The sequence below is a fragment of the Lolium rigidum genome, chromosome 2 (genome assembly GCF_022539505.1).
Source record: "Lolium rigidum isolate FL_2022 chromosome 2, APGP_CSIRO_Lrig_0.1, whole genome shotgun sequence".
Lineage (NCBI taxonomy): Eukaryota > Viridiplantae > Streptophyta > Magnoliopsida > Poales > Poaceae > Lolium > Lolium rigidum.
In genome coordinates, this window is record NC_061509.1 from 181588711 (window position 1) to 181614567 (window position 25857).

At 50.0% G+C, this 25857-nt stretch overlaps 1 protein-coding gene and 1 long non-coding RNA gene across 2 annotated transcripts; both read right to left on the bottom strand.

The window, feature by feature from the left end:
• Positions 1 to 15157: 15157 nt before the first annotated feature.
• LOC124687790 lies at positions 15158 to 15798 on the bottom strand. The gene is made up of 3 exons (XR_006998303.1): positions 15722 to 15798; positions 15570 to 15635; positions 15158 to 15435 (listed from the first exon to the last, which is right to left on the bottom strand). It is a non-coding gene; the product is annotated as an uncharacterized LOC124687790 (long non-coding RNA).
• A 3981-nt stretch (positions 15799 to 19779) lies between these two features.
• LOC124690348 (protein FAR1-RELATED SEQUENCE 5-like) lies at positions 19780 to 22954 on the bottom strand. The gene is made up of 6 exons (XM_047223739.1): positions 22530 to 22954; positions 22042 to 22306; positions 21249 to 21939; positions 20699 to 21156; positions 20323 to 20610; positions 19780 to 20231 (listed from the first exon to the last, which is right to left on the bottom strand). Exons 1-6 carry the CDS (start codon positions 22952 to 22954, stop codon positions 19893 to 19895), a joined length of 2466 nt encoding a protein of 821 aa, XP_047079695.1. The 3' UTR covers positions 19780 to 19892.
• Between the last annotated feature and the right edge of the window lie 2903 nt (positions 22955 to 25857).

Here is a 25857-nt window from a genome sequence, read left to right on the forward strand (position 1 = left end):
GCCAATTGTGACGGTCGACCCCCCACCCGGGGATCCATGCATCTTTGCAGTCAAAGAGAGCTTGATGGAGGCAATTCATGGTGTCATCATGCTCCCACCCCATTCTTCCTACATCGGTCTGCTGGTGGTAAGGATCAAGAACAGTTATGATCCTCTGCAGGAAATCCCAAACATATGAGCACCAACGGCCATTTTTTGGCAGCGACATGATTAGCTGAAAATCATGGAACAAGATCTGATGGTTAGATGCAAAACATTTTTCCAACTACTTTCAGTCATACAAGAGACTATGTTTTTTGTTACCATCCTGCAGTTTGCTACATTGTAGCCGAGATGGTCCCCAACAAGCATGTCCCTGAATCTTGGACTTAGAAAATCTTCCCCATCTATTACAGCAGTCTGCATTTTTTCAAATCTATAATTAGCCTTTCTTCCGAATGATATGTGGAAACAGGGAGAAATATAACAAAGGAATAAACACTCGGCCATTTTTCCTTACAGCAAACGATGCCAGTGCCGCCACATGTTCTCCAATACACCATTTGCTTTGTACATAAGCATGTCAAGAATTGTGTAGCACCTTGTCAGCCCATCCACCACCAGAACAGAGTACCTACCATCTCTGTAGAACGCACAACGCAATTCTGAACATGAAATAGCAATCTTTGTGGGCTGATCATGTCGAAACCATGTCCTGCAAAATGTTCGAAGTGGAAGAACAGTTAACATGGACACAATGAACAAGAATCTGAGCGGTAAACAATTTTCCTAACTGGTTTCAGCACCTTAAAGCCTCTACCGCATCTGTTTTTTCAACCATTTTCATAAGATACCGACAAAGTGAAGGACATGCTTTCGGATGGAACAGACCAAGCAAGAATGGCGATGCTCCAAACTGAGAATGACCTATCAGGACACACACATCATCATCTAGGGGAACCTGTGGCTCGTAAAAATCTCCATCACTATCCATCCCGGCATCACCTGCGAACAAGCCTGCTGATGCATGCCCTGGCAAAGAAAGATTGAAACTCAATTAAGAGATTATTCAATTGAATACCATCTGTCACAAGGATTTTTTAGAAAGAAAACACAACGGATTACATGGATTGCCAGATACAGGTGTGGCATCATAAACTGGGGGACCATCAGGCAAGACTGGATCTGCAGGAGTAGCATAGAACACCCTCTGCTCAGGAGTTATAACTGAATGCTGACCGCTCTCATTATAATCGTCCAAACGCTCCAAGAACCCAAAACCATCTGCACAACATATATGATACCAAGTCAGTAAAGGGATTTCGAGACGAGCTTTTTTTTTTTGCGGTGAATAATTTCGAAACCCTCTGCACCTTGGCTTGACTGCCCGCCCAACGATGATTTTCCAGTGGCTATGTGCACAAGAACCAGTTTACCTGCCTCAACTGACACACAACATAATCTTTTGTTAGATTGCATTTTTTTCCGACCTGTAATTGAACAGAATAAACAAAATGAAGCTACCCAAATGGCAGCAAAGAGGCGGTACCTTTCAAAGATCCCATCTTCCTGTCGCTAGCTGCACCACTCACTGAGGACTCTCCAATGGACACACAAGTGACTACAGAAAATGCATGATCAATTTGATTCAGGCAACAAGTTAATTAACATTGAGGATGTCCACTCGGAAAATTAGCATTAATGTAATGTAGAAATTATGTTCTAGCCATCACACCTTCACGCAGACGCGCCTCTTGTTTCTCAACAGAGTAGGAAATCCATTGGGAACACATTTTTATCGAATGTTCTGTCAATAAGGCTTTTGGCGCCAGGGAAGCCCTTAAGCAACTCTGAGAACTCGATGGCATGCTCATCAATCAACTTCAGTCCATAATGGGTCATGTCATGCATCTAGCCAAAAAACAAGAACAAAACATGAGCCAAATAAGAACTCAAACACTCTGACTCTGCAAGTTTTGGTATTTTTGTTCGCACACCTCGGATGATACACCTGAACCAGAACCATCCATGTGGTTAACAGTCTTGACATCCGGCTTCTCCTGCATGACACCCCTATGTATTGATCTGCTAGCAAAGCCACGGCTGTAGCACACATCGCTCTTATCACGAATCTGGAAACAGAACAACTGACTCAACTCTTTGAACGAACACAACACAAATAACAGGGCACTACCTGCCAACTCAAAACACCACAGCAGAATATACCTTAGTGATGCCGTACATGTCGAGGCTTGACATGTAGTCCTTCTTGGTGTCAGCTGCTACAAAGAGACGCATTTTTTCAGATGTATATGCATTGATTCTAGGGAACACATCGTGCACCGGCGAAAGGGAACCAAATGCTAGATTGTCCAGATAAAAAACCTGCAAACAAATTAACACCAGCATTATTTTAGCTAGAAGAACATGCCTGTAACATGCATTACAGCTGGGACACCATTGATGATCACTAAGGTATTTTTTTGCTTTTGGATAAACAACACAAATGTACCTTCAGTACTGCTGGACATGCATTGACGATGACAGAAGATTGGCCATCACATAGCTGATCTTTCAGCCTAGAGGCTTCGCGTTTGATGCACTTGATGATGTACCCAGCCCAGTTAACATTCTTGATGTTGTCAGGGTCTAGGATGTGCTTCAGAACTTCTGTGTTGGCAAACTGAGGATTGCAGCAAGATGGGGCGAGGAAATGTGTGACCGCATAGAGAACTGCTGCAATCTTGAAGCTGTTTTGTTGTGCATAAGACATGCGAGAACCATAGTTCTTGAGGAGAACTTCTCACAACTCTGCCATGCTAATGGGATAACCACATGCACTAATGTGAAGCAGCTTCCGCACTACGGTCACAAGTTTACCCAGTACTGGCTCACCTAGTGCAATTTCGGATCCTTCAAAAGGGACGCCAACAACCAAGTGTACATCTACATCTCTGCAAATCAGTGGATTTGCATTCCTAGTGTGCAGGCATAAACCACTACGGTCAGAGGTTTCCACACTCCTCATCAGCCAAAGACTGACTCGGGGATCTAGCTCTGTGTTACTAGGGAGCTTAAGCATGCCACCAAAATCAATCTCCTCTACAAGAGCTCTCTTCTCAGCATCAAATTTGGCGAATAAATCACAGACCTTACTCATCGAACCTGAACATGTGGCCTTGACACACAGCTCTTCCGCGGCGGCTCTACGAGCATTGAGCAGCTGGATGCCCGTCTTGCGCCGCTTGCACTCTTGCGGCACTGAACATGAGCTCTGCTCATCTTGCGCCCGGAGCTTCCCGCTGCCGCCCAGCAGTCGCTCACCTTGTCCCTGCAGCTTGCCATCGCCCACCAGCTGTCCATCATCTTCCGCCAGCAGGCTTCCGTCGACACCCAGCTCTCGCGCATTAGCCGCTGCGGAAGGCGGTATGCGCGAGCCGCCGCGGACATCTAGGCGCATGCCCTCCCCCAAGTCACCTTCCCCTCCCATGGCGCTCTGATCGTAGGCAGAAAACAAGCAGTTAGCTGAATGGTCAAGAACAGAAGGGGGTGGCGAATCACTACGAGAAGAACGCGGCAGTCACCTGTGCACGCTTTCGAGGCTGCAAGCCAGAGCAAGCAGGGCGCGGGCGAGTGGAGGATGGAAGGAGGAGAGACGGGAGACCCAGCAGAACCCCTATACCATCCACGCCCTGCCCCGGCATAGTCGCGTCCAGCCCACACTGTAACCTCCGTGTCCACGCCCACGATCTCCAGTGGCGCGCCCAGGTCGATCGTGACGCGATAATCACTGTATCCATACCGCTTTGACAGATACCCCCATGATCCTCACGAGCACGCCCACTGCCCATGCCAGCCCAGGATCCAGCGGTTCTCAGTCAGCTCCCGTTCGGACATCTCTCCACGTCGCGGTCACAGGCGACCAACCACAGCAACAAAGAGAGAGGCGGGCTATTGTTATGCGGTACCATGTCACACCCGTAGAAAAAAATGCAGAGATCCTCCCAAGCGTAGACCCTCTGCACGCGCCCGAGAAAGGTGGAAAATACACAGCGATCTCCAAGCACGGCAGCGAGAGCGGGAGATTTTCAAAGTTTCAAACTTGGACACAACTCATCATCTTGTCTCGTTCTACTTACTGAAATCAGCTTAAGGAGATGAATAGTAACAACTTAATTACAATTGCCACCCGAGTGGTACAGCCCATGATTTCTTGCTAGAAATCGATCGGCAATAGAGGTTCCATCAAAACCCATCTCAAAACTCAACCTAGCTGAACCCCACCCACTAACTTCCCTCTGGCGTCCAAAATAAAACACCTCCCGCTAGATTACAAAGCTAACTAAGAACTAACTACAATCTAGCAAGCGAACCACACTCAGACAAGCCGAGCGCGAACCCGTCGCTGCATGAGGTTCCGGACGCCATCGCCGACGAAACCACGACGGGGGCCGACCACCTCATCGCCGCTATCCTCGTGCTCGTCCGTGCCCTGGTACCCAGCTTCTGAAGATGAGTCGCCGTCTTCCAGCGTGTAGAGGGAGATGCAATGCTCGATGTGTTGATCGGATGCATATGGCGGTACATATATAGGCCACGTCCTCGACTATACAAGGAAGGAGGCGGGCCCAATAGTAAATACAAGGATATGTATCGCTATACAATAACTACGGAAGGATACACATCCGGATATACAAGATATGTATCTCAACACCCCCCCGCAGTCGAAGCGTCGCCTGGTCGAACGCATAGACTGGACCGGAACTCCTCAAAAGATGTCGTAGGGAGACCCTTGGTCATGATATCCGCAAATTGTTGGGAGGTGGGCACATGAAGTACTCGAATGTGTCCAAGCGCCACCTGTTCCCGAACAAAGTGGATGTCCAGCTCAATATGCTTGGTGCGGCGATGGTGAACCGGGTTGGCGGAGAGGTAGACGGCGGAGACATTGTCGCAGTAGACCACGGTGGCTTTGGCGACGGGACATGAGAGCTCAACGAGGAGTTGCCGCAGCCGGAGACCTCGGCAAGCTGCGTTAGCAACAGCCCGGTACTCCGCTTCGGCGCTGGAGCGAGAAACCGTGGGCTGTCGCTTAGACGACCGAGGAGATGAGCGAAGGGCCGAAGTAGACGCGGTAGCCGGACGTGGAGCCGACGCGTGTCGGGGCAGCCTGCCCAATCGGCGTCCGAGTAGGCGACGATGTCGCGTGGCGGTGGAGGCGTGGAGAGAGAGACCGAAGTCCATTGTACCACGAATGTAGCGAAGGATCCGCTTGACCGCAGCCCAATGAGGATCCCGCGGAGCGTGCATGTGAAGGCACACCTGCCGAACAGACATGCGCAGCTCGGGGCGAGTTAGGGTGAGAGTGCTGCGAGGGCACCGACGATGGAGCGGTAAGATGACGCGTCCGTGGCCAAGGAACCGTGCGTGGCGGAAAGCTTGGACTTCGTGTCGACGAGGGCGTGGCCGCGGGTTTGCAATTAAGCATACCGGCGCGGTCCAGGAGCTCATGGGCATACTTGCGCTGATGAAGGAAGAAGCCGTCGGTGCGACGTACGACCTCGATGCCGAGGAAGTAGTGCAGAGGCCCCAAGTCCTTGAGGGCAAACTCAGCGCGAAGACGGTCGGTGAGCTGGCGCGATGGGTCCGTGGAGCTGGCCGTTAAGATGATGTCATCGACGTAGAGCAGCGAGGTACGCGGTGGTGGCGCCGTTGTTGAACACGAACAGCGATGCATCGGAGCGGGTGGAGCGGAAGCCGAGTTGGTGAAGAAACGCTGCGATGCGGCGGTACCGGGCGCGTGGGGCCTCGCTCGAGCCCGTATAGCGAGCGCGAGAGCAGGCACACATGGTCGGGGTGGGCGGCGTCGACGAACCCAGTGGGTTGCTGGCAGAAGACCTGCTCCTCGAGATGGCCATGAAGAAAGGCGTTGGAGACGTCCATCTGATGCACGGGCCATGCGCGGGAGACCGCGAGCTGAAGAACGGTGCGGATCGTCCCGGGCTTGACAACCGGAGCGAAGGTGTCGGTGAAGTCAACGCCGGCGCGCTGGCGAAAACCACGAACCACCCACCGCGCCTTGTGGCGGTCGAGGGTACCGTCCGGATGGAACTTGTGCTTGAAGACCCACTTCCCGGTGATGACGTTGGCGTGAGGGGGGCGGGGAACAAGCGTCCATGTCTGGTTCCGCTGCAGGGCGTCGAACTCGTCATGCATGGCCGCAAACCACTGCGGGTCGCGGAGAGCAGCCCGGGCGGAGGTGGGCATAGGCGACGGCGTGGGCTGGTGAAGGCGCGGAAGTCGACCGCGGTGCGGGCGTACTCGTCCGAGGGGTACCGCGTGCTCGGGACGCGAATCCCCGCACGGGCGCGCATGAGGGGCCCGTCGCCGGCGGCGGAGGAGGCGGAGGCGGGGCCGGAGGCGAGCGCATCGCCCGAGCCAGGGATCGAGGGCGACGCGGTCGAGGGCGCGGATGACACGCGGCGGTGCCGAGGCGGTGCTCGAGGGCGGCGCGGGCGGTGTCGGGGCGGGCGGCGGACGCCGAGGCGGGGCTCGAGGGCGCCACGTGTGAGCCGAGGCGGGGCTCGAGGGCATCATGGAAGGCGTCGCAGCTGTAGTAGAGGGAGCGCGCGGAGGCGGCTGCCGGAGCCGAGGACCTCCACCAAGGTAGGACCGCGACGTCGCGGACTGTCGGTCGCGGGAGGAGAAGTCCTCACTTGTTCACTGTGCAAAGGGAAAACGAGTGCTCATCAAAGTACACGTGCCGGGACGTGATGACGCGGTGAGAGACCGGATCATAGCAACGGTAGCCTTTGGTGTTAGCCGGGTAGCGAGAAATACACACGGAATGGAGCGAGGTGCGAGTTTATGAGGGGTGGTGGCAGCGGTACTAGGGAAACAACGACAACCAAAAATGCGGAGACCGTCGTATGAGGGGGGTGAGCCAAACAGGAGGTTATGTGGTGTGTAATTCCAGCGAGGGAGACACGGGCGTAGGTTGATTAGGAGGGTGGCGGTGGAGAGGGCGTCCGGCCAGAACTGAGGGGGCATGTGGGCGTGGAACAAGAGGGTACGGACGTAGTCAGTGGGGTGCGTAGGACGCGCTCGGCGCGGCCGTTCTGGCTGAGGAGGTGTATGGGCAAGTTAGGCGGAAGATGGTGCCGTGGGTGGAGAGGAGGGTGCGGATGGTGGTGTTGTCGAACTCCTTGCCGTTGTCGGTTTGGAGGGCGAGGATGGGACGACCGAACTGTGATAGATACATAAGAATAAAAGGCGGTGAGTGTTGAAGCGACATCAGATTTCTTACGAAGAGGAAAAGTCCAGACAAAGTGAGAAAAATCATCGAGAATAATAAGATAATAAAGAAAACCAGAATTACTCGGTATAGGGGACGTCCATACATCACTATGAAGTAATTGAAAAGGAAGAGATGCAACTGTGGATGAAGTACTAAAAGGAAGCCGAACATGTTTGCCTAGTCGGCAGGCGTCACATGAGTGAGCCGCCATTTTATTACATGAAAAAGAAAAGCCTCTCATTATTTGGCGGAGCGAGGTGGAGCTAGGATGGCCAAGACGAGCGTGCCAAAGGTCGACGCCGGCGAGAGCGCCCGAGGTGCAGCGTGAGTGGAGGGAGACGGCTGTACGGGGTACAGGTCGCCGGGATTCTCACAACGGTGCGAAACCATCCGGGTACGGGCGTCCTTTACAGAAAAACCAAACTTGTCAAATTCCACGGTTACAGAGAAAGAGTTCTGACGGAAACTAAATTCTGAACAAGATGTGGTGAAACTAAGACATTATTAAGAGACAATGGTGTGGAATTAGAAGGAAAGTGAGTGGAGCCAATATGAGAGATGGGAAGACCAGCACCGTTACCGACGATGATGCGAGAGGAAGTGGATGTCGGAGATGAAGTGGAAAGGTTACACATTCTGGCACGCCCGGTGGGACACCGAGCAAAGGAAAGCCGATGACGAGACATCGGCTGGTACGAACACGATGCTCGTCTTCCCGACGGAGCCTAATGCTCCAGGATTACACGAAGTGCCCAACTTGAACGGCGACAAGCGCATCGACGTGGCGAAGGCCGGGTAGTAATAACATTGGGGTCGACCCCCGAAGATCTATGTAGGGATATTACAAAACCTTCATGGAGCTCTTCGATCCGACGAGCAGCGGCCACGTCGGCTACACGAATCCCAACGGAGCCGACGTACGAGTACAGTGCCTTGGCATAATACAGAGCCGATATCTGCGGTCACCGACAGATTCGGCTCGGGGAAGCATATGATCGGCGGACGAGACGCATGGCCGGTAAAAAATGTCGGTAAAAATGTCGGGAGCCGATGGAAAATCGGCCGGTAAAAAAAAATGTAGCAAGTACGGGAAAAATCCGGTCCAGCGAAACATCATCGTCTCTGCGAAGGCCCTGCGAAGAAACACGCCGAGGCGAGAACGGCGTCGACACGGATGCGATCCGTCTCAGCGATCTCAGCCTGGTCATCCTCGTCCTTACCCGTCACCAGCTGATTGCTCAGGGTACGGATTTCAGCCAGATCGGCCTTCAGATCGGCTGTGAGGCCTTTTGCTTCGTCTTGAGAACGGGCAACAAGGACTTCCTTGTCCTGGATGAGCTGCTTGGTCACCTTTACCCTCTCTTCAAGATTCTCCAGCTCTTTGCGCAGGGTCTCGAGTTCGGCGCGAGTGGCAGAAGTGTCCGTCTTGGCGTCCAGAACAGCCTTCTTTTCATTGAGCCGTCGACACTTTTCGGCAATATCGGCTCTCAGCGGAAGTTGGGAGTGGTGAAGAGTAATCCTTTGGCGAGCCAATTGCACCCTTGACTTAAAGACCGGCAGGGTAACAGCGGGCCAGAGCTTCACTTGCAGGGTCATAGGGAGATGAGGCTGGATATCCTCGAGGATGCCTTTGGCTTCCTCGGAATTTTCAATCAGAGTCTCAGTGGAGGCAGAAAGCAAGTCTTTGAGACGCTGGAGTGGACCACGGACCGTACTAGGGATCGGCTCTCCACTTGCCTTGGAAGAAGTCGGTTCGATAGATTCTGGGTCGAACGTAAGCAAGCTCGAGAGATCGCAACCCTGATAGGGCAAACAAGGTGAATTTAGCAGGCAATGGGGGAATTAATGGAGCCAAGGAGGAGGGACATACCTCTCCCAAGGAAGGAGGAACAGCCGACGCAGTAACGATCGGCTTTTCTGTGGACTGAGATGGGTCAGCCACTTGGGCAGACGCGATCGCCGAGGTGGCTAGGTCCATGGTGGCGGACGGCATCGGTATCTCTTCAACGTCTCCGCTAGAAGTTTCTGCGGCCTGCAAGAGGAAGTGATTAGCCGATCCATCTATGACGACGGGAAAGAAAAACACGAGCATGAAGTGTGACCAAGAAGATGGTTACGTTTGAAACCTCCTGGCTTGATGAAGAGGCTCGTGGGTTCTTACGAGCCCTTTTGACCGCGGCGGCGCTTCGTGCGTGACCCCGATCTGCTCGGGGCTTGGGGAGCAGGGGTTCGGTGATCGACCTTTTCTTGGAAGCCGGCGCCGGTGAGGCCGTCGGCTGCGGGTGGTGGACCTCTCGGAATTACCCGAGCTCGAGTCCCCCGACTGGTTTCTTCGGCCCCGGCGGAGGTTCCTTCAGTGGAGGCCTGTAGGAAAGGATATGGGCGTATTGTAAACAAATTGTTGAAAGCAGACAAGTGTCTACAGGGTCTGAACCAACTTACACGCAAGCTTTCTTGGGCCGGAGCTTTACGCTTCAGGGTTTTTCTGGCAGCCACCTTCCTCACTGCCGTCCTCGCCTGAGTCGAGGCTCGGGGGGCAACCGGCCCCGAAGATGCTTTACTCTTGGGAGCCGCCAGCGGATGATGGTGGTGTCGATGGCCAGCCAGTCGGCATCGCAGGCGAGGAGGTCGGCGGTGCCGTCGATGTGGTCGCGCAGGTTGTACTCGCGGAAGAGGAGGTAGAAGTACGTCTTCCAGGCGAGGTAGTTGGCGGCGGTGGTGGACAGCTAGCGGGGACATGGTCGGTGATGGCGACGGCGCGGAGTTGGCCGGGGTCGGGGATGGAGGAGTCGGCGAAGGGATTGGAGCTAGGGGTTGACATGATGAAGAAGGGGAGGCGGCGCGCGGCTGGAGAGGGAGGAGAGGCGGCGCTGCTAGGGTTTAGGGGTTGAGGGAGGGGGGTGCGGCGCACGGGGAGGAGAGGCGGCGCGCGGCTAGGGTTTAGGATCTAGGAGGTGTCTGATACCATGTAGAGGGAGATGCAATGCTCGATGTGTTGATCGGATGCATATGTCGGTACATATATAGGCCACGTCCTCGACTATACAAGGAAGGAGGCGGGCCCAATAGTAAATACAAGGATATGTATCGCTATACAATAACTACAGAGGATACACATCCAGATATACAAGATATGTATCTCAACACAGCGGAACCACCACGACGGCGCCGGCGCCCAAGTTCTCGGCCACCTGCTCCTCACCGACGGCGTGCCCAGCAGCACCCTGCGTTTTTGTTAAGGTTTTTTGAATCAAGATCATGTGTAAAACTCCGAAAGCAGCTAGTTTCTTAATTATCAAGGTAGGAACGATGTAAAGATCACACTCACCTCGCCAGGTATAAAAAACAGGACTCCCTGGTTCTCTGCGCTGACGGCAGCAGCTGCTTGCCCAGGGTTGCCGTGCCGACCATTCCCGACGCTGTCCTCGTCGTCCGCGTCGTGACCTGAGTCACCCTGGCTGATCTAAAACAGAGTACCAAACATTAGTCGTCAGCAATAGCGAGAAAAGTGGCACAACATCGAGTAGCAGCATCAGGAAGTTCTTGAAACTGAACTAACCGATGATAGCTCCAAAGAACTCTCTGGCACCATAGTCCCCTGGGAGACCGTCCCATCAGACAAGGAAGTCAAGCATGATGCCTGATCAAGGTCGATGCTGGATGGAACAGAGTCGGACATTCTGATTCTTTTTCTGTGTTTTGGGTTTTTGTGTTCTACTTTGATTACTGAAAGGGCTGGGTGAGAATCTTACTTCCGTCCAGGACTACAACCATATGGTCCCTTCTTATAGGAAGGAAGTGAGCTTCGTACCATGTCCAAATCCACCTGTGGCTGGAAATTTGAATTCAAAAACGTGGGACCCAGCACGATGTGCATCTACATGCACATTACACTTTTTTTATGCACTAGTACAAATGCCCGTGCGTTGCTACGGGACGATAATACATATAAACAAATCCGAAATAGTTAAAATACAAACATTATGTCGTTGACCTATGTCATTTTTTTTACCACACATGCTCATGCCATGGCACAGAATGGAGTAGTAGGCGAATTTACGCTTTACGCTTGAAAGAGGTGAAACTCTTACACATAAGTGAAGCACAGACACCCAAGGCTAGGGGTGGAAAAGGATCGAATGCGGATCGGATAGTGTCCTTGCCATATCCGTTTTCATATTTTAAAAACGAATACGGATGCGAATATGGATGTTGCCGGATACGAATTCGAAGCGGATATTACTCGAATACAAACATGGATCAGATGTTTTCTCAACTCGGAGCGGATGCGAATAAAAGGAAACAATAGCCTCATCTCTTATAATGAGCCAATTATATAATGGTAGAGAGATAAATATATGCATAGTAGTTTCAAGTTTAATCACACAAAAGAATATTTGATCGATTTGTTAGTTTCTTTAGGTTAGATAATTAGCATATTGAGGTTGAATTACTAAATTTGGCTAACATAATCTTATTTGGATACGAATATATCCATTTCCATAAACATATTTGCTTCAAAATTCAATACCATATTTGTATTTGTTTTTTTAAAACAGATTCAATTTTTTTCGATAAAGGGAATATATTAATATCAAAAAGATACCAATTACACCCAGCCTCTGCAACAACGCACCACCCTAATGGCACTACGGATGCACACAGCCAAAAAAGGAAAAGAAAACTAAGCAACAAAAGTCCCGCTATAGTATCTCGGGCCTAACAACAACAATACATCCACCGCCAAGACAACACCTGAAATACAGACTCTCCAAAAACGACGCCTCCAAGAAGGGAACAGTGCTCTAACACCGTCGTCGCCCGATCAACGATCTTAGGTTTTCACCACGAAGATAGTCCCCACTTTCAAAACAATGCATCCAACAAGGTCATTACCGAGGCACAACCGGTTAAGGCCGGACCTTGGGTTTTCACCACTGAAAGGTAGGACTCCGAACTTCACCTGTGTTGTCGCCCCCACTATCATACCGCTGTTGTGAAGCCCGGAACACCAAGCAAGTCCCTCAACAGCGCGGAGACTTGAACCTCCTTTAGCTAGTCCTCCCCTCCGGCCTTCATGAACTTCTCTTCTTCCGACTTTCATCATGGATCCATAGTCACTTGATGTCAACACGAGAAAAAGAGCTTCGCGCCGCTCCCTCCAGAACCAATCGGTCGGAATAAAAGCATGGGTGCGCACGACCGAATACCACCGATCCGAGCAAACTCCGGACACAAAGCACTCTGTTACATTCGCCGGCGGAGCCTTCCGAACTCAACACTCCGGCTAGATCACGAGTCCGGGCCTCCGGTGGGTCTTCCTCTTCACGCAAGAGAGACCCTAGGACCACATCCTTTATTCAGGTCGGACCCCCACGTCGGCGACCATCCCGGGATGGCCACTCCAACCCTTCACCGGCGACTCCGTCGCCGGCTTCCAAGCATCTCCATCTCGCCGCCGGAACGCGGTGATAGATCGATAGATCCACCACCACCAACCGCAGGCCGACCCTCTCCGGCGAATAAGAGGGCCACATCCACCGTCGTACCCAAGGTTGCTGCCCCGGGCGACCTCGTGTCGCGGGTGAAGCCCAAGATCGCCTCCACTCACCAGCGAGAGGCGGGGGAGGTGGCGCGAGGCCATGGGCCTGGCCGTCGCCCACCACCAGCCCCTGCCGGAGTGCTGCGGAGAGCCGACGGGAGGAGGGAGCGCAGCGCAGGCCGCCGCCGCCCATCCCAACCGCGCCGGCCGATCCACCATGGGAGAGCCGACGGGAGAAGGCGGCGCAGCGCAGGCCGCCGCCACCCATCCCATCTACGTGTCCGCCATGCTCGAGGAGGGGAGATCCGGCCGCCGTCCACCATGCGTCGACGAGGAAGGGCCCCCGCCGCCGCCACGCCCCGTGGGTCTTTGCCCCGGAGGCGCTACCGGCGGCGGCGGCGACGGTTAGGGCTGGGAGGCTGGGAGTCTGGGCGTCTTCGTCTGTTCGCGTCCTTACCCAATTGGTCAAAAAAAAACAGATTCAAATAGTTACCATATCCATTTTCGCAGACGTCTGGATTCGGATTTTACCAATTCCATTTTCAATCTATTGACGTCGAATAATATGGACTATCCACTGCCAATTTCCATCCTTACTCAAGGCTGCATTACGAGCCCACAACTTACAGGCAAAGAATTGTCTAGGAAGGGATAATAAGAATATTATTTTGAATTATATTTTTGGGACAAAATTTTAATTGTTTGAAGTGCATTTATGGAAGATACACATAAAAAGGAAGAGCTTATTTGGACAGTTTAATGTAAATCCAAAAAAATCATAGAGAATTTTCCATATTGATCGCAGCATGTCCTACCAGATTCTCAAAAAAACTACCAATAAACACCACAAACACACACGCACACCATCGCCCCCCCCCCCACCCACTCCCCATTGTAGAGCTTCCGCTACGTCATTGCTGCCGGTGAGAAGACCATCCCCCTCCCCTACCTGCCGCACTATATATTGTGGCACAAACTCCAAATGATTCTCCAAAATAATCTTTAATTCCATAGTCTTCCTACTTTCAATGAGCCTAAGTCCGGATACAACCTGTTCCGCATACATCTACAATTTTTTAAATAGAAAAATTGTGTAGGGAAAATTAGTCGTATGGATAAAAATGGGCTTAAATGTGGCTAAACAACATGAAAACAACAAAACTGGGTCAATGCCTCATCCCACAACATATATCCGATTTTCCCTTGAAATATAGTTCTTTCTTCATTTGTGAAAAAAAAATCGAGATTGTAAAATAAGTTGCAACATGAAGAACCCAAAATTTGATGACGATGCAGAGTATAGCCACCTCACTGGATAGAAAACATGTGCTCCCATGGTGTGAAAGAAAAGCTTTCCATCCTCTTGGTATGAAAATTGATGCCTATTTATGCAATACCGCAAACACGGAAGGTGCATAAAAAACTAAAGCCTTTCTTATTATCTATCCTATGACCAATAAAACAAATCCCGAGCCCTATAAATGTTGGTCCAATTGATCCCTTGGAGTAGAATACATATTCACACTCAGAAGAATAGTATGCAGATAAGTTACCCAATGGCATTCAAATATTTTGACTCCATCTCATAGATATTCTCCATTCTTTTTGGATAAATGAAAAAATTGCATCTGCATCAAAAATCTAAGAAAATCTTCAAACTTCGAGGCTTTAATAACTTACAATATCATCAAACATGTTCAGTTTAATTATTCTCTTGTCTGCAGGCTGAAATTTACACTCTGTTTTATACTTGGCAATATGCAGCTCTAACTGCCCGCTTGGGACATCTGTGTGTATCATGGCAACAATCTCTTCCAGCATAATGCCCACAAAAGGATCCTTTCAACAAAATATTTATGCCACATAAAAATGGATCAAGAGAACAACGATTATTGAAATGTTGAACCGCAGATGCAGAGGTAATAACAATGTCCGAACAGTAATAAGGCTCAAGTTACTTCGAGACCACACAAATAATTATGCGCTACTAAGACAGCCCAATCATTTCACTGAACTGAGAGGTGTTCAAGTTTTCTCCATGGGAAGCACTTCTATATACTAAGCCAACATAATATAAAAGTAATCTAGTGCCAGAAGCAAGGGCTATACTCAAAAGTCAAATCTGAGCACCAGATATATGTTTCCCCATGGAAACGAGAAAATGATGTACTTTCTATTTCAAAAAGGAGAGAATAAAGCACTCTAAAATTTTAGTAAGATCAAAATGTCCAAACAAAGAAACCCTCTGAAAGGAGAGAGAATAAAGCACTCTAAACAAACAAAGCCTGAAGAAATAAATCAGTGTGCCTCTTTCCTTTATATAAGAAAAGATCTGCTTTAGCACCATGCTGTTTAGAAAGCATCAAGGATAGCTTCAATGCATTTTTGGATTGAGTCAGTTCATACCAATATCCATAGTACAGGTAAAACCTCATGAGGGATCACAGTTATAAAATCCAATTATGCAATTGTTTCACTTTGATCCACCTTTCAGAAGACGACATTGCACACTTGTCCCATGTAAATGGATAATATGATGCAACAAGAAACCACAGATACATCCTTAACCAACACTTGTGGAGAAAATTTTCTGAATGATTCCTCACCTTCCACAATGCTGAAACACATGGTTGCAACGGTGTTATAGTATCTCAACAATGATGGGAAAGAAAATTGCCAGAGTGTACTCTTAAGGGAAAAGAGAAATCGGTGTCAAAACATGAAGAAATACTACCAGTCAAAGATAAATACCTGAGAAAGATATATCGGTACATACCATGCCTATGGAAATGATCGACCAAAGCAAGTAAATTATAACTGCAGAAACCAGAAGTCAAATATTGAATCTACTACACCTATTCCAAGTCATTCTTATGTATTTGAATCAGGAAAGATGCTCCTACCAAATGTGACAAGTGATGCGATTATGAGCTTGGAAAAGCGCTACAAGATTCCAAAAGCATCTGGGAAGTTGAGGTGTACTCCACAAACCCCTTAACCTAAGAACATTTCAGAAAATAATGACCACCATCTTCATCCATTCTAAAACACACCGAACAATGAGTATCTAAATCCATACCTCTGAATTGGATAAAGAACCAGTATTTGGTTGGTATGCTATTTTCCGTAAGTTCCAGTTATATATACCACTCATGATGTGTAGTTCTTTGAGAAAACAAATAAAACATGCAATTGGAGGAACAAAACTATCTCTGAAATTTATGCACCATTCAACTGATATACTGAGTTTAATAAGCCAAATTCAAGAGATCTGGATATATTAACTAAAATTAATGGTTAGTATAAAAAAGAAAACCTTTTGCAAGTTTCGTTCATGAAAAAACATAGTGTATGTAAACACCCTTGGTTGTACCTGGTATCTACAGAATAGAACTTCACCAGAGTATCCTATACATGTGGGAACAATTATTGAACGGGATAAAATATTCGATGCATGAACTGAATTAAACACAGCAGAATTCAGAATCACAATAACAACTGAAAGGGTCATGTAAAAGGGAACCTTGCTGCGAAATGACAGTTCCATGGCACTGGGGTCAACATAAGTTTGCATTGTCCCACTACGCATCGCCCCTTGAAAATTGAAGCAAAAAAACATTTATAACATAGCATTAACATGACCAGTTAACACTAAAGCATTGTGTCAAATAAATCATTAGATGTGGATGATCCCATCCTTTGACTGGAAGTATAAGTGCCAAATGGAAACAAGCACCTCCACTAACGATAAATCTCTACTGGACCAGGATCCAGTCAGTAAACACAGTTACTACATAAATTTTCTCTGACCTGAGCACAAAAATAAGCCATATGATCTTATGCTCATACTGTACACTTGCAGAAGCGCTACAACTTGCAACCAAAAACTATGGTGGATCATGTCAACTATCTAGCAGCCACCATAATTTACTGCCTGAACCAAGCATGATTGAGGCTTTAAATGCAATCTATTTTTCTCGGGAGTGTAACTACAGGCCATGTAAGCTGTCTTGACGTATCACATAAACGCACAGCCAACATCAAGGCATCAACCAGTTTTGCATTGCTCTCAGACTGACCACTGGTTGTTGATTATATGACTAACAGATGCCTACAATTCTTTTTTCTGCAGCAAATCTGCAACCCTATTAGCAAGTGAAAATAGGAGAAAGAATATTCCCTGTTGTCAACTCTCTCAACTCCCTCACATACCTATCTCTTCCACCTCCATCTACCAACTCTTTTAATCATTCTCGATCCTCTGAATCTCTCATCCTCATCTGCACGACCTCATCGCTGCCTCCTGCGACACTCGTCCTGTTCACCTCAGCTGTGGCCCCTGGAGCTCTCGCCTACTCTGCTCCTCATCCTCACACATTGTTGAAGATAAAAATTCCCAGCAAAGTATTTGACCATAGAATCAAACCAACATATAGATGGGATAATACCAAAGAGTGTGTTTCATACTCAATTATTTAGGAAACATTAACTCCATTAATTAACTATAGAAATAGAACAAATCATCTTCTAAAAAATATGCATTCTCACTTTTCTTCCCTAGAATGAACATATATGCTGATCAGGTTTAGGAAAACTAAATCAGATCACATACACTGAGAATGGATAAACGTGGCGAAATATTAAACTTCTTGCAAACAATATTACACCTGGTATGCAAACCCAGAACGCCAAAATAGATACAAATTCTGCAAACCCGGAACTATTTTTTTGTGCATCAACCGATATAACTCAATATATATATACACTGAAAACAATTACATGTAGTAAAAAAAGGACTCTTGTTACACAACAGTAGGGATCCTATCAACGAGTCGCCTCACTTGCTAACATGTTCAAAAGGAGTGAGACGCCAACAATAAAAGAACCGCTTTCAAGAAATAAAGCAACAGAAAGAAAGAGCTCCTGCTTTTCAGCAGCCCAGCAATCATAATCGAAGAATTGGATCTAATTCGAACTAAACACTATAAAAATTTAGAGCAGCTATATATTATTCATTCATTAGATCATGCCAAGAAAATATACCTGAAAATTTTTCATCGTTCACAACTAACTAAAGTGCCCCTCACCTGCTTTTCAACAGCCCTGCAATCATAATCGAAGAATCCCATCAGGCACAAGCATCAATGCTTGTTGGAACTCAAGAGGCTCAGAGCTACTACTAATTTATGAAATTTGAAGATGCCATCTTCATATATCCCATGATCTGATATAGTAGTCTACATTTAGGCATGAAAAGGCATGGACGTAACAGGTTGTTACTTTCCAAGGGCAGACAAAAGCAAATCAGGAGGATGGAATTGAACAAGCTCCACCAAATGCACACAAGAATTGAAAATTTAACAAACAGTTAGTTAAAAGGACGGGACACTTACCTTGCAGGATATCAAATTACGCGAAGCAGAGTGGCCCCAACAATTCATCATCTGCACCATCGGAGAAGATGAGTAAAGGGACGATCAATCACATGATGCCTTGGCACCAACGTGGCCGAGGAAGGCGTAGAGGTCCATCCGACGGGGTAGCTGCGCTTGGCGAAGAGCTTCTCGAACTGGTAGACCTTAAAGAAGTCGGAGATGATCTGTTGCGGATCTTCTCCTGTGACTCCTTGAGCTTCACAGCCACGTTACCTCATGGTCGTCGATATCAGAGGCTCTAGCGTGCCCACGATCAGCACCGCCGCCCCCGTCAGCAGCAACACAGTTAGCACGATCTTGTTCCGTGTCTTCTGCTGCATCTCCACCGGGAGAGGTTCCGTGTCTTCTGCTGCATCTCCACCGGGAGAGGTTCGGCGAGATTGGTTCAATATGGATCTCGCATCTTGATCCCTCTTTCGCCTGTGGTGGTGGCAAATCGGGTGCGGCGAGTTTGGGGTTCCCGCACGCAGCAGAGGAGGCCAGGGCGGCGACGCTCGTGCAGTGGAGGACGCCGGTGGCAGGGGCGCTTCCGTGATTGCCGGGAGGGCAGCTGCGAGGGAGAGGGAGCAAGAAAGGGATCACGAGGGCAAGGGCAGGCGTCAGAGGGATTGGAACCGTGCGATAGTGAAGGAGGAGCGCAATTAGTCAAGGAGAGGAATTAGTGGGCTTCAGACGTTGATTCTGGGGCGAGATTTCTGGCCCATGCGGAAGTGTCCCAGGTGTTTTGGTGCGGCCCATGTGGCGCGGGTGGAAGGTCAGGACGACCAAATCTCTGGTCGTAGTGAACTTGGTGGGCAGAATAGGGAACATGTTCCTCCTTTTTAAGTAGTGTAGATACCGCCGCAGACAGCATCACTAAACACTAGGTGATCAGGTATTCTGTACATTGGAACATTCTGGAGTCTTTTTGCATCATCAAACACAAAAAGTAGAACTAGCAAACGGGGCACACTGTAAAACAGGTAGATCAACACAAAATGCCAACCATTTCGTTCATTTGTGGCGATGCCCGGGGGCAATATGAAGCACCGCATGACACTTTTGCTAACACACTTGTACATTTTTATGCAATAACAGTTATAGCAAAGTTGTTACAGTAATTAAGCATTCGAGCATCACACCATACAGTGAAGAGCTTAAAGCGAAATCATTAGAGTTCATCAGGGGGGAAAAAACAACTGACAAAATGGCAACATCCAGACATTCAGCTGACAAAATGGCAACATCCAGACTAGGCATCATATTCCAAGCTTGCATCCTCTTCTTCAAAGGCGGCAGTACACGTTGCTGAGTTGTGGCCTGTACCCCCGCATTTCCTACACTTGTTCTGCCGGCGGGGCTTCTTGGGAAGTCTCTCTGAAACATGATCAGTATCGCTCCGACCATCAGGACACACCGTGCATGTAGAAGAGTTGTGTCCAGGCTTCCTGCATCGCTTACAAAAAGTTGTTTGTTGGGAAAGACCGTCTGGCCGATCACTGGCATCTCTCTTGTCCTTCTTTCCCTTTTTCTTAACCCCCGCATCCGAAAATGACTTGAACCTTGTCACTTTAGGCCTACCCCTCCCCCTTTTAACCAATGGCTCCTTAATAGTCACACCATCACTTGTCATTGCCCCACTGTCAGCCAGACCTTCGAGCTAGGTTGTCCTTGAATGAGACCTCCGACCTTCCCCTTCATCCTCGCCACCACTGGAGTAATATAATGGAGCAACCGGTGTATCATCCTGCCGGAGTTCCTTCTTTAGCGCTGTGATGTGCTTCATGACTATGCGGTACCTACTCTCACCTAAATCACCCATCTTCACAAGCTCAAGGGCACTAACATACATTATGTTGTGCCGAAAAGACTTCGGCAAAGACACCTCTGTATCTGAGGGCCCCTCAACATTTGGACCAAGGATGTCCCTAGCAGATTTTGTCCACCGCTTCATTATATGAAAATTGGGGATCTGATTCAATCCAAGGTGTATCATGAGCTGCAAGTGAACGTATATTTCAGTCAGCTCCAGGGGAATGCACAACAGAGAACAAAATGGTGGAGCAAACGGGGGGAGGGGGCGGACTCACTCTGATAACATGGCCACACATGATTCCAAAATGACCAAACAAACCGCAGTCACATTGAAAACGCTCTCCTCCCTCAACCCGAACCCGAAAAGTTGTTCGAGCCCAGCTTGGACGGAGGTGAGAATAAGAATGCTCCAGCTCGTACAAACTCAGGGCCTCCAATTCCTTAGGCGGGTTGAAATTCTGGCCCCTCTCCAGCTCAGCTTTAAAATGTTTCATCACTGCCCGGGTGTAGATACGTCGAGCATGCTTCTCTATCGGCCAGCCACCCCTCTCCTTCCGGTTGCACTGCATACAACGAGGGAATAAAGAAATCAGATGTGTACCCACACTAATGGACAAAAAAAAACAGATGCCAGACCACTCAGGCTGCCACCTGCTTGTTCTTGTGTTCTTCTGAATCTTCAGCTTCATTCCTATCTTTAAGGAGTTTGTTGTACTGGGACACAAACTTGTTCATTGAAGAATTCCGGGGAACGTATGTCTTCAACATGTGGTTTGCACTCTCAACTCTCTGTGTTGATGTCATCCTTGCACAATACTTGTCCTTGAAATATGGCTTCGCCCATTTGTGTCGAGCCTCGAATGCCCGAATCATGAAACTGTTTTCAACAAGCCCGAAATCTTCGATAAGCCTACCCCAGGCCTTCTCGAACTCGTCAATAGTAAGCATCTCGTTAACAACATTGTTGAAGGCATCCTTGAAACCTGTTTGCTTACTGAAGATGCCACCTAGCTCTTCCTTCGCCTTCCGGAAAACATGCCACTTACACCATCGGTGTATAGTTCCTGGAAGAGTCATGCCGATAGCCACCTCCATGGCCCGACACTGATCTGCACACCAGCATTTTTTTCGGTCAAACGAATAGCAAACAACAATTGACGAAATTGTCACGAAAAAGGAACACCAAGATTACAGCAAGTACCTGTCAACATGGTCAAGGGAGCCTTGCCCCCCATGAGCGATACAAATTCTTTATATGCCCAATTGAAGCCTTCTATTGTCTCCTCTGACATGAGGATACCCGCATATATCACTGTCTGGAAGTGGTTATTGACACCAACAAACAACCCAAATGGCATCTTGTACAGATTTGTGGTGTAAGTTGTGTCAAACACCACCACATCTCCAAAACATGTGTACTGTCGCCTGCTACGCCCAGATGTCCATATGAGATTTTTGATTCTACCATCAGGATCAAGGTCAAACCTGAAGGCAAAATCAGGGTCCGTAGAACGCATGCTCCTAAACAGATCTATTGTTTTCTTGATGTCATCGTCTTTCTGGTCAAATGCTATCTGTTGGCAGACCGTGCGCAGCGACTTCTTCGTAAAGGGGAGTCTGTCACCTGACTTATGCATGCTGCCCAGAATGCAGTGCACTTTACTGAGGCTCACATTGATCTCCCTGAGGTAGCGAACAGTATCCTTCGTTGCCTGATCAATCTTCTTGTGTGAGTTCCACTGCATCTTCTCACCACAATTGTCGGTCAGTATGTGGTTGTGATCAGGACGGTTCGTCTCCACAAACCAGCCATCATCATCTGACCTGTGCAGCCGAATCATCGCCTTGCACCCACACCGAGCGGAGTCATTCTTGTCCCTTTTGTCAATCCCCTGGAGAGAAGAAACTATGAGCCTCCATTTTGAACACCTGCTACTCTACCCCATCAATGTAAAGCATGTAATACTAATGGGGGCAGCAGAAAATAATTTTACCTCCATCTGACAAATCAACTGTTGCGATGACCGGTAGTTTTTCCCGTTTGTGTAGTTTTTCCCATATCTAATACCAAAACCGACCTCCCATGAATACAGGTTGTAGAACTCATGGGCTTCTGCCAGAGAGTCGAAAGAAGTGCCTACAACTGGCTCCAAAATGTATTTTGTCTTCCTCGTCGACGAATTCCTCAAGGCTAATTCCACTGCTCCTACCTCTCTTGGCGGCCCAACTCTAACATCAGATCCTTCCCGGCCTCTAAACCTACACACCACGAATGCAAAAAAAACAAGTGAATTTCAGGCTAGCAAGTGCAGGAAACAGTGCAGAATTTTTTTTGGTGGCTTATTGCAAACAACAATGGCCAAACGAACTGGAGAGAGGCATTTTGCCACCATCTAAATTAGACCTTTCATCCCTCTAAGAGGCAATCGTAATTATCATTGAAACACATGATATTCCAAAGAGTAGTTGGACAGCAGCTTACCTTTTCTTGTATCCGACACCAGCGTCGCCGACACCGCGGCTCCGTTCTTGGGCGACGTCGGTGTCGAAGCCGCTATCCAAATCGTGTGCGCCACCTGCGACGCTCCCCAACTCTTCGGCGTAGCAGCCGTTGATGCCGCTGCCCGTTTCTTGGGCGCCGCCGTCCTCGACGCTGCTTCCAAGCCCTTGGTCGCCTCCTTCGGCGGCGCCGACGCCGCTGCCTTCCGGGGGCGCGGCGATGTAGGAGGCTCTCCCCCGTTCATCCCCAAACCCAGGCTCGGCCACAAACCGGTCAAAGGATACCGGCTGGGCGGCAGGGGGGATCAGGGAGGCCACGTACTCGGGCAGCGGGTAGAAATCATCGGTTGGCACGGCCCCTTCCAAGAACTGGGAGGGCGCTCTCCATGGACTTGCCCCGCCTGACATTGCCTGCAAGCGGCCGGGGGGCCAGCAGACCTACGGAGAGGATGGGTGGGGGGAGAGGCCTCGCCGGCGGAGAAGCCGCGCCGGCCAGAACAAGGGGCGCGAAGCGGGGGAGGGCGGGACACAGAGGAAGCACGCTGGCGGCGAGGACGGAGGATTTTTTGGAGCGAGAAATCTCGAGGGGACAGGGGAAAATGGAGGAACGACGTGGGGGGCAGTCGATCTTGTCTGGCCCTACCGTCCGGGACAGAATCTCCGTGTCGATCGGAGCGAAGGACGGGTGACAGCAGGAGGCAACACATGAACGAAAATCTCCTCCTCCACTTTTTCCGGATCTCAAAGCAAACACCATTCTGGACGGTACAGATTACTTCCATACCCATACCAGCGTGTACAAAATCCATACTCCTATGTTTTCCTCTTCTTATTTTTTTAAAAACAACATGCGAGCTGAGAGAGTATGTAAAGAGATCTAGATATAAGACGACATTGTATTTACTCCAAAATATGTCAAGCAGTTATGGTAGGCCAGTAGGGTTTGGGCCGAAAAGAATTCTCACCTGATTGTAGGGTTTGGGCCGCCTCCCTCTGTCTTCTCCTCTTTTCTTCTCGTCTCCTGATCGCCGAGGTTGCCAACTCCGCGAGACCGCAAGCCTCCTCCGCCGGCGTCCGACAGAGATAGGCAATGGAACCTATCGCCAGCGACACCAGCTCCTCTCCGTCGTCTTCATCCGTGTCGTCGGCGTCCGATTCCTAGGCGAGCGCCCAGAATCGCCCCGGCGTCGCCTGAAACGTCTCGCCGTGAAACCCGGCGTAACCTACAAACATGCAAAATCTAGATGCGAAATTGTTTGTGTCATGGGCTTACACGAAAATAACAGAGTGGTAAGAATTGGAGATTTGATGATATACATGCTAAGTTCTACACTTCGTTCTTTTTTCATATAGCTCGGAATATAATAAAGTATTTAAAATTGATATTTGCATTGTTTGTGCCAAACGCGTTATCTACATCTGATTTTTTTTTTTTGAAACTCGTCAATGTGAATTCTGAATTTCTTAAAATAATAACATGATCACTGGGATTTTTCGAGTCGGCATTCAACGAGTCATCGTCGTCGCGGGCCTTATTATCGATGGCGAAGCGAGCATGAAAGGGCTGGCAGTGAGCCGAGCTGAATCCAGTGGCGACGGGCGGGGGCAGCAAGTGGCAGCACTCGCAGTCGCGGTGGGCAGGGACCCCGACGCCGACGAGCGCGTCCGTCCGACATGGCCGCGGGGAGGAATTCGTCAAGACGGCGACGTTCTTCTTCCCATACGTCGTGAAATCCCACGACCACGCGCGACGTGGACTGGTCACGCACAGGGAGTTGACGTCGACGGCAAGGAAGCGGTCACCCACCAATCGAGTGTACTATATGCATCTTCTCTACCGACTTTTCGTACTACGGGTATAGAATAATTTTTCCCACGCAGATTTGTTTGTCTGGCCCCGCTTTGTGGTTCCTCGTGAATGCGACTGAACTCTGAAGTCTAGTAGCAGCATCATCAGGGACGGACAAATCTGAAAACCGAGGCCCCCAAATGGGTCATGAAGTAACCAAATTAAGCCCCCACTAACGAAAATGCTCTACTGTGGACACTCACAGCAATCGCCACTCACGAACATGGTGGCCACTGTTTGTATTGAGGCGCTGCTCGCTGCTCGCCAGCTGCAACACGGAGAACCTCTCAAAGAGATCAGGACTTGGTAGCAGAGACAGCACAGTCCCAGGAGCGCTACGTGCTGCTCCACTTGGCTTTGAACTTTCCGCTGGGAAAAGCCCAGATTAACTTTTTTTTCTTCTTTTAAGCACTAAGGGCATCTTCAACCGGGCGACCCAAACGGACGCGCTGGGCCGTCCGTTTTGGGCCGTTTGCGTACCCGAGCGGACGCGCGGACGGAGCCCCGCGTCCGCGCGTCCGTTTGGGTCGCAGGCTGCGCCCAACGCAGCGGCCACCCATCCGGCGCCAGAATGCGGTCCCCTTCTGCTCGGCACCCGTCAACACATCTTGCCCGATGGTCAACCATCCATCGACGAGCACCTTGTCCTCCTTCTCCGTGTAGTTGCCGGTTCGTTTGCTTACCCGGCGGGCTCGAGCTTGTGCGAGCTGCGGCTTGTGTGAGGGCCTCACCGAACAACGGCTCCTCCGCGATGTTTATCTTTGCAGGGACCGGCGGTTGTGCCCTCCTGTGTGTCAATGGGAGGTGCACGGGGAGCTCGTCGTGTCGAAGGATATGGCAGGGTCGTCGGCATTGTCTACGCGAAAGACGGAGGGGCCTGCACGGTGGACGGTGACTGCGCGCGCGCGGCCGACATATCGTCGAACAGGTTGCGTGCACCGGCCATCGCAACTGCTTCCAGGTTCTTCGGGCCTTTGGAGTTCGCCGGCGCACGGTTCAGGTCAATGGACGAAGGTGACGGCCCCGTCATGGACTCGCCCTCCTCCGGTGACCCATCCCGTGACAGGTACGCCTGCCGCCCAGAATGCGCCCCCATTTCGTGCCCAAACGGGGCAGTCGGTGGGGGCGTTGACCTTGGAGGAAGGGGCCGGGTCACGGACGAGGCCGAGCTCCCCCCCGAGGCCGCGCCGGTGCCGGGGATGATCATGTGCTGGCTGAGCGCAGCGTGGCCGTAAAAGAGCATGGCCTGCGCTTGCTGCTCTTGAAGGAGAGTGGTCTTCGCGACCGTTTGGAGTTCGAGGAGCTGCTCCGCTGCCCGCACCCGCTCCTCCTCGGCGGCGGCCTTCTTCTTCCGCAGATCACACGCCCTGCGCCGCACCCCCCGCTTCTTGCTCTCCAGCGCCCTCTGCTCCGCGGTGAGGTCGGGCTTCGCCTTCTTCGTCGGCGGCCCGGGCTCCACGAC

What these genes read in the sequence shown, in the direction of transcription:
- LOC124690348 (XM_047223739.1), bottom strand. Translation starts at nt 22,954, where the DNA reads ATGTCAGGCGGGGCAAGTCCATGGAGAGCGCCCTCCCAGTTCTTGGAA. An exon ending in TCCCTTGACCATGTTGACAG is followed by an intron (nt 21,157 to 21,248) that starts GTACTTGCTGTA and finishes GCTGGTGTGCAG; the next exon opens with ATCAGTGTCGGGCCATGGAG. An exon ending in AAGAACACAAGAACAAGCAG is followed by an intron (nt 20,611 to 20,698) that starts GTGGCAGCCTGA and finishes CGTTGTATGCAG; the next exon opens with TGCAACCGGAAGGAGAGGGG.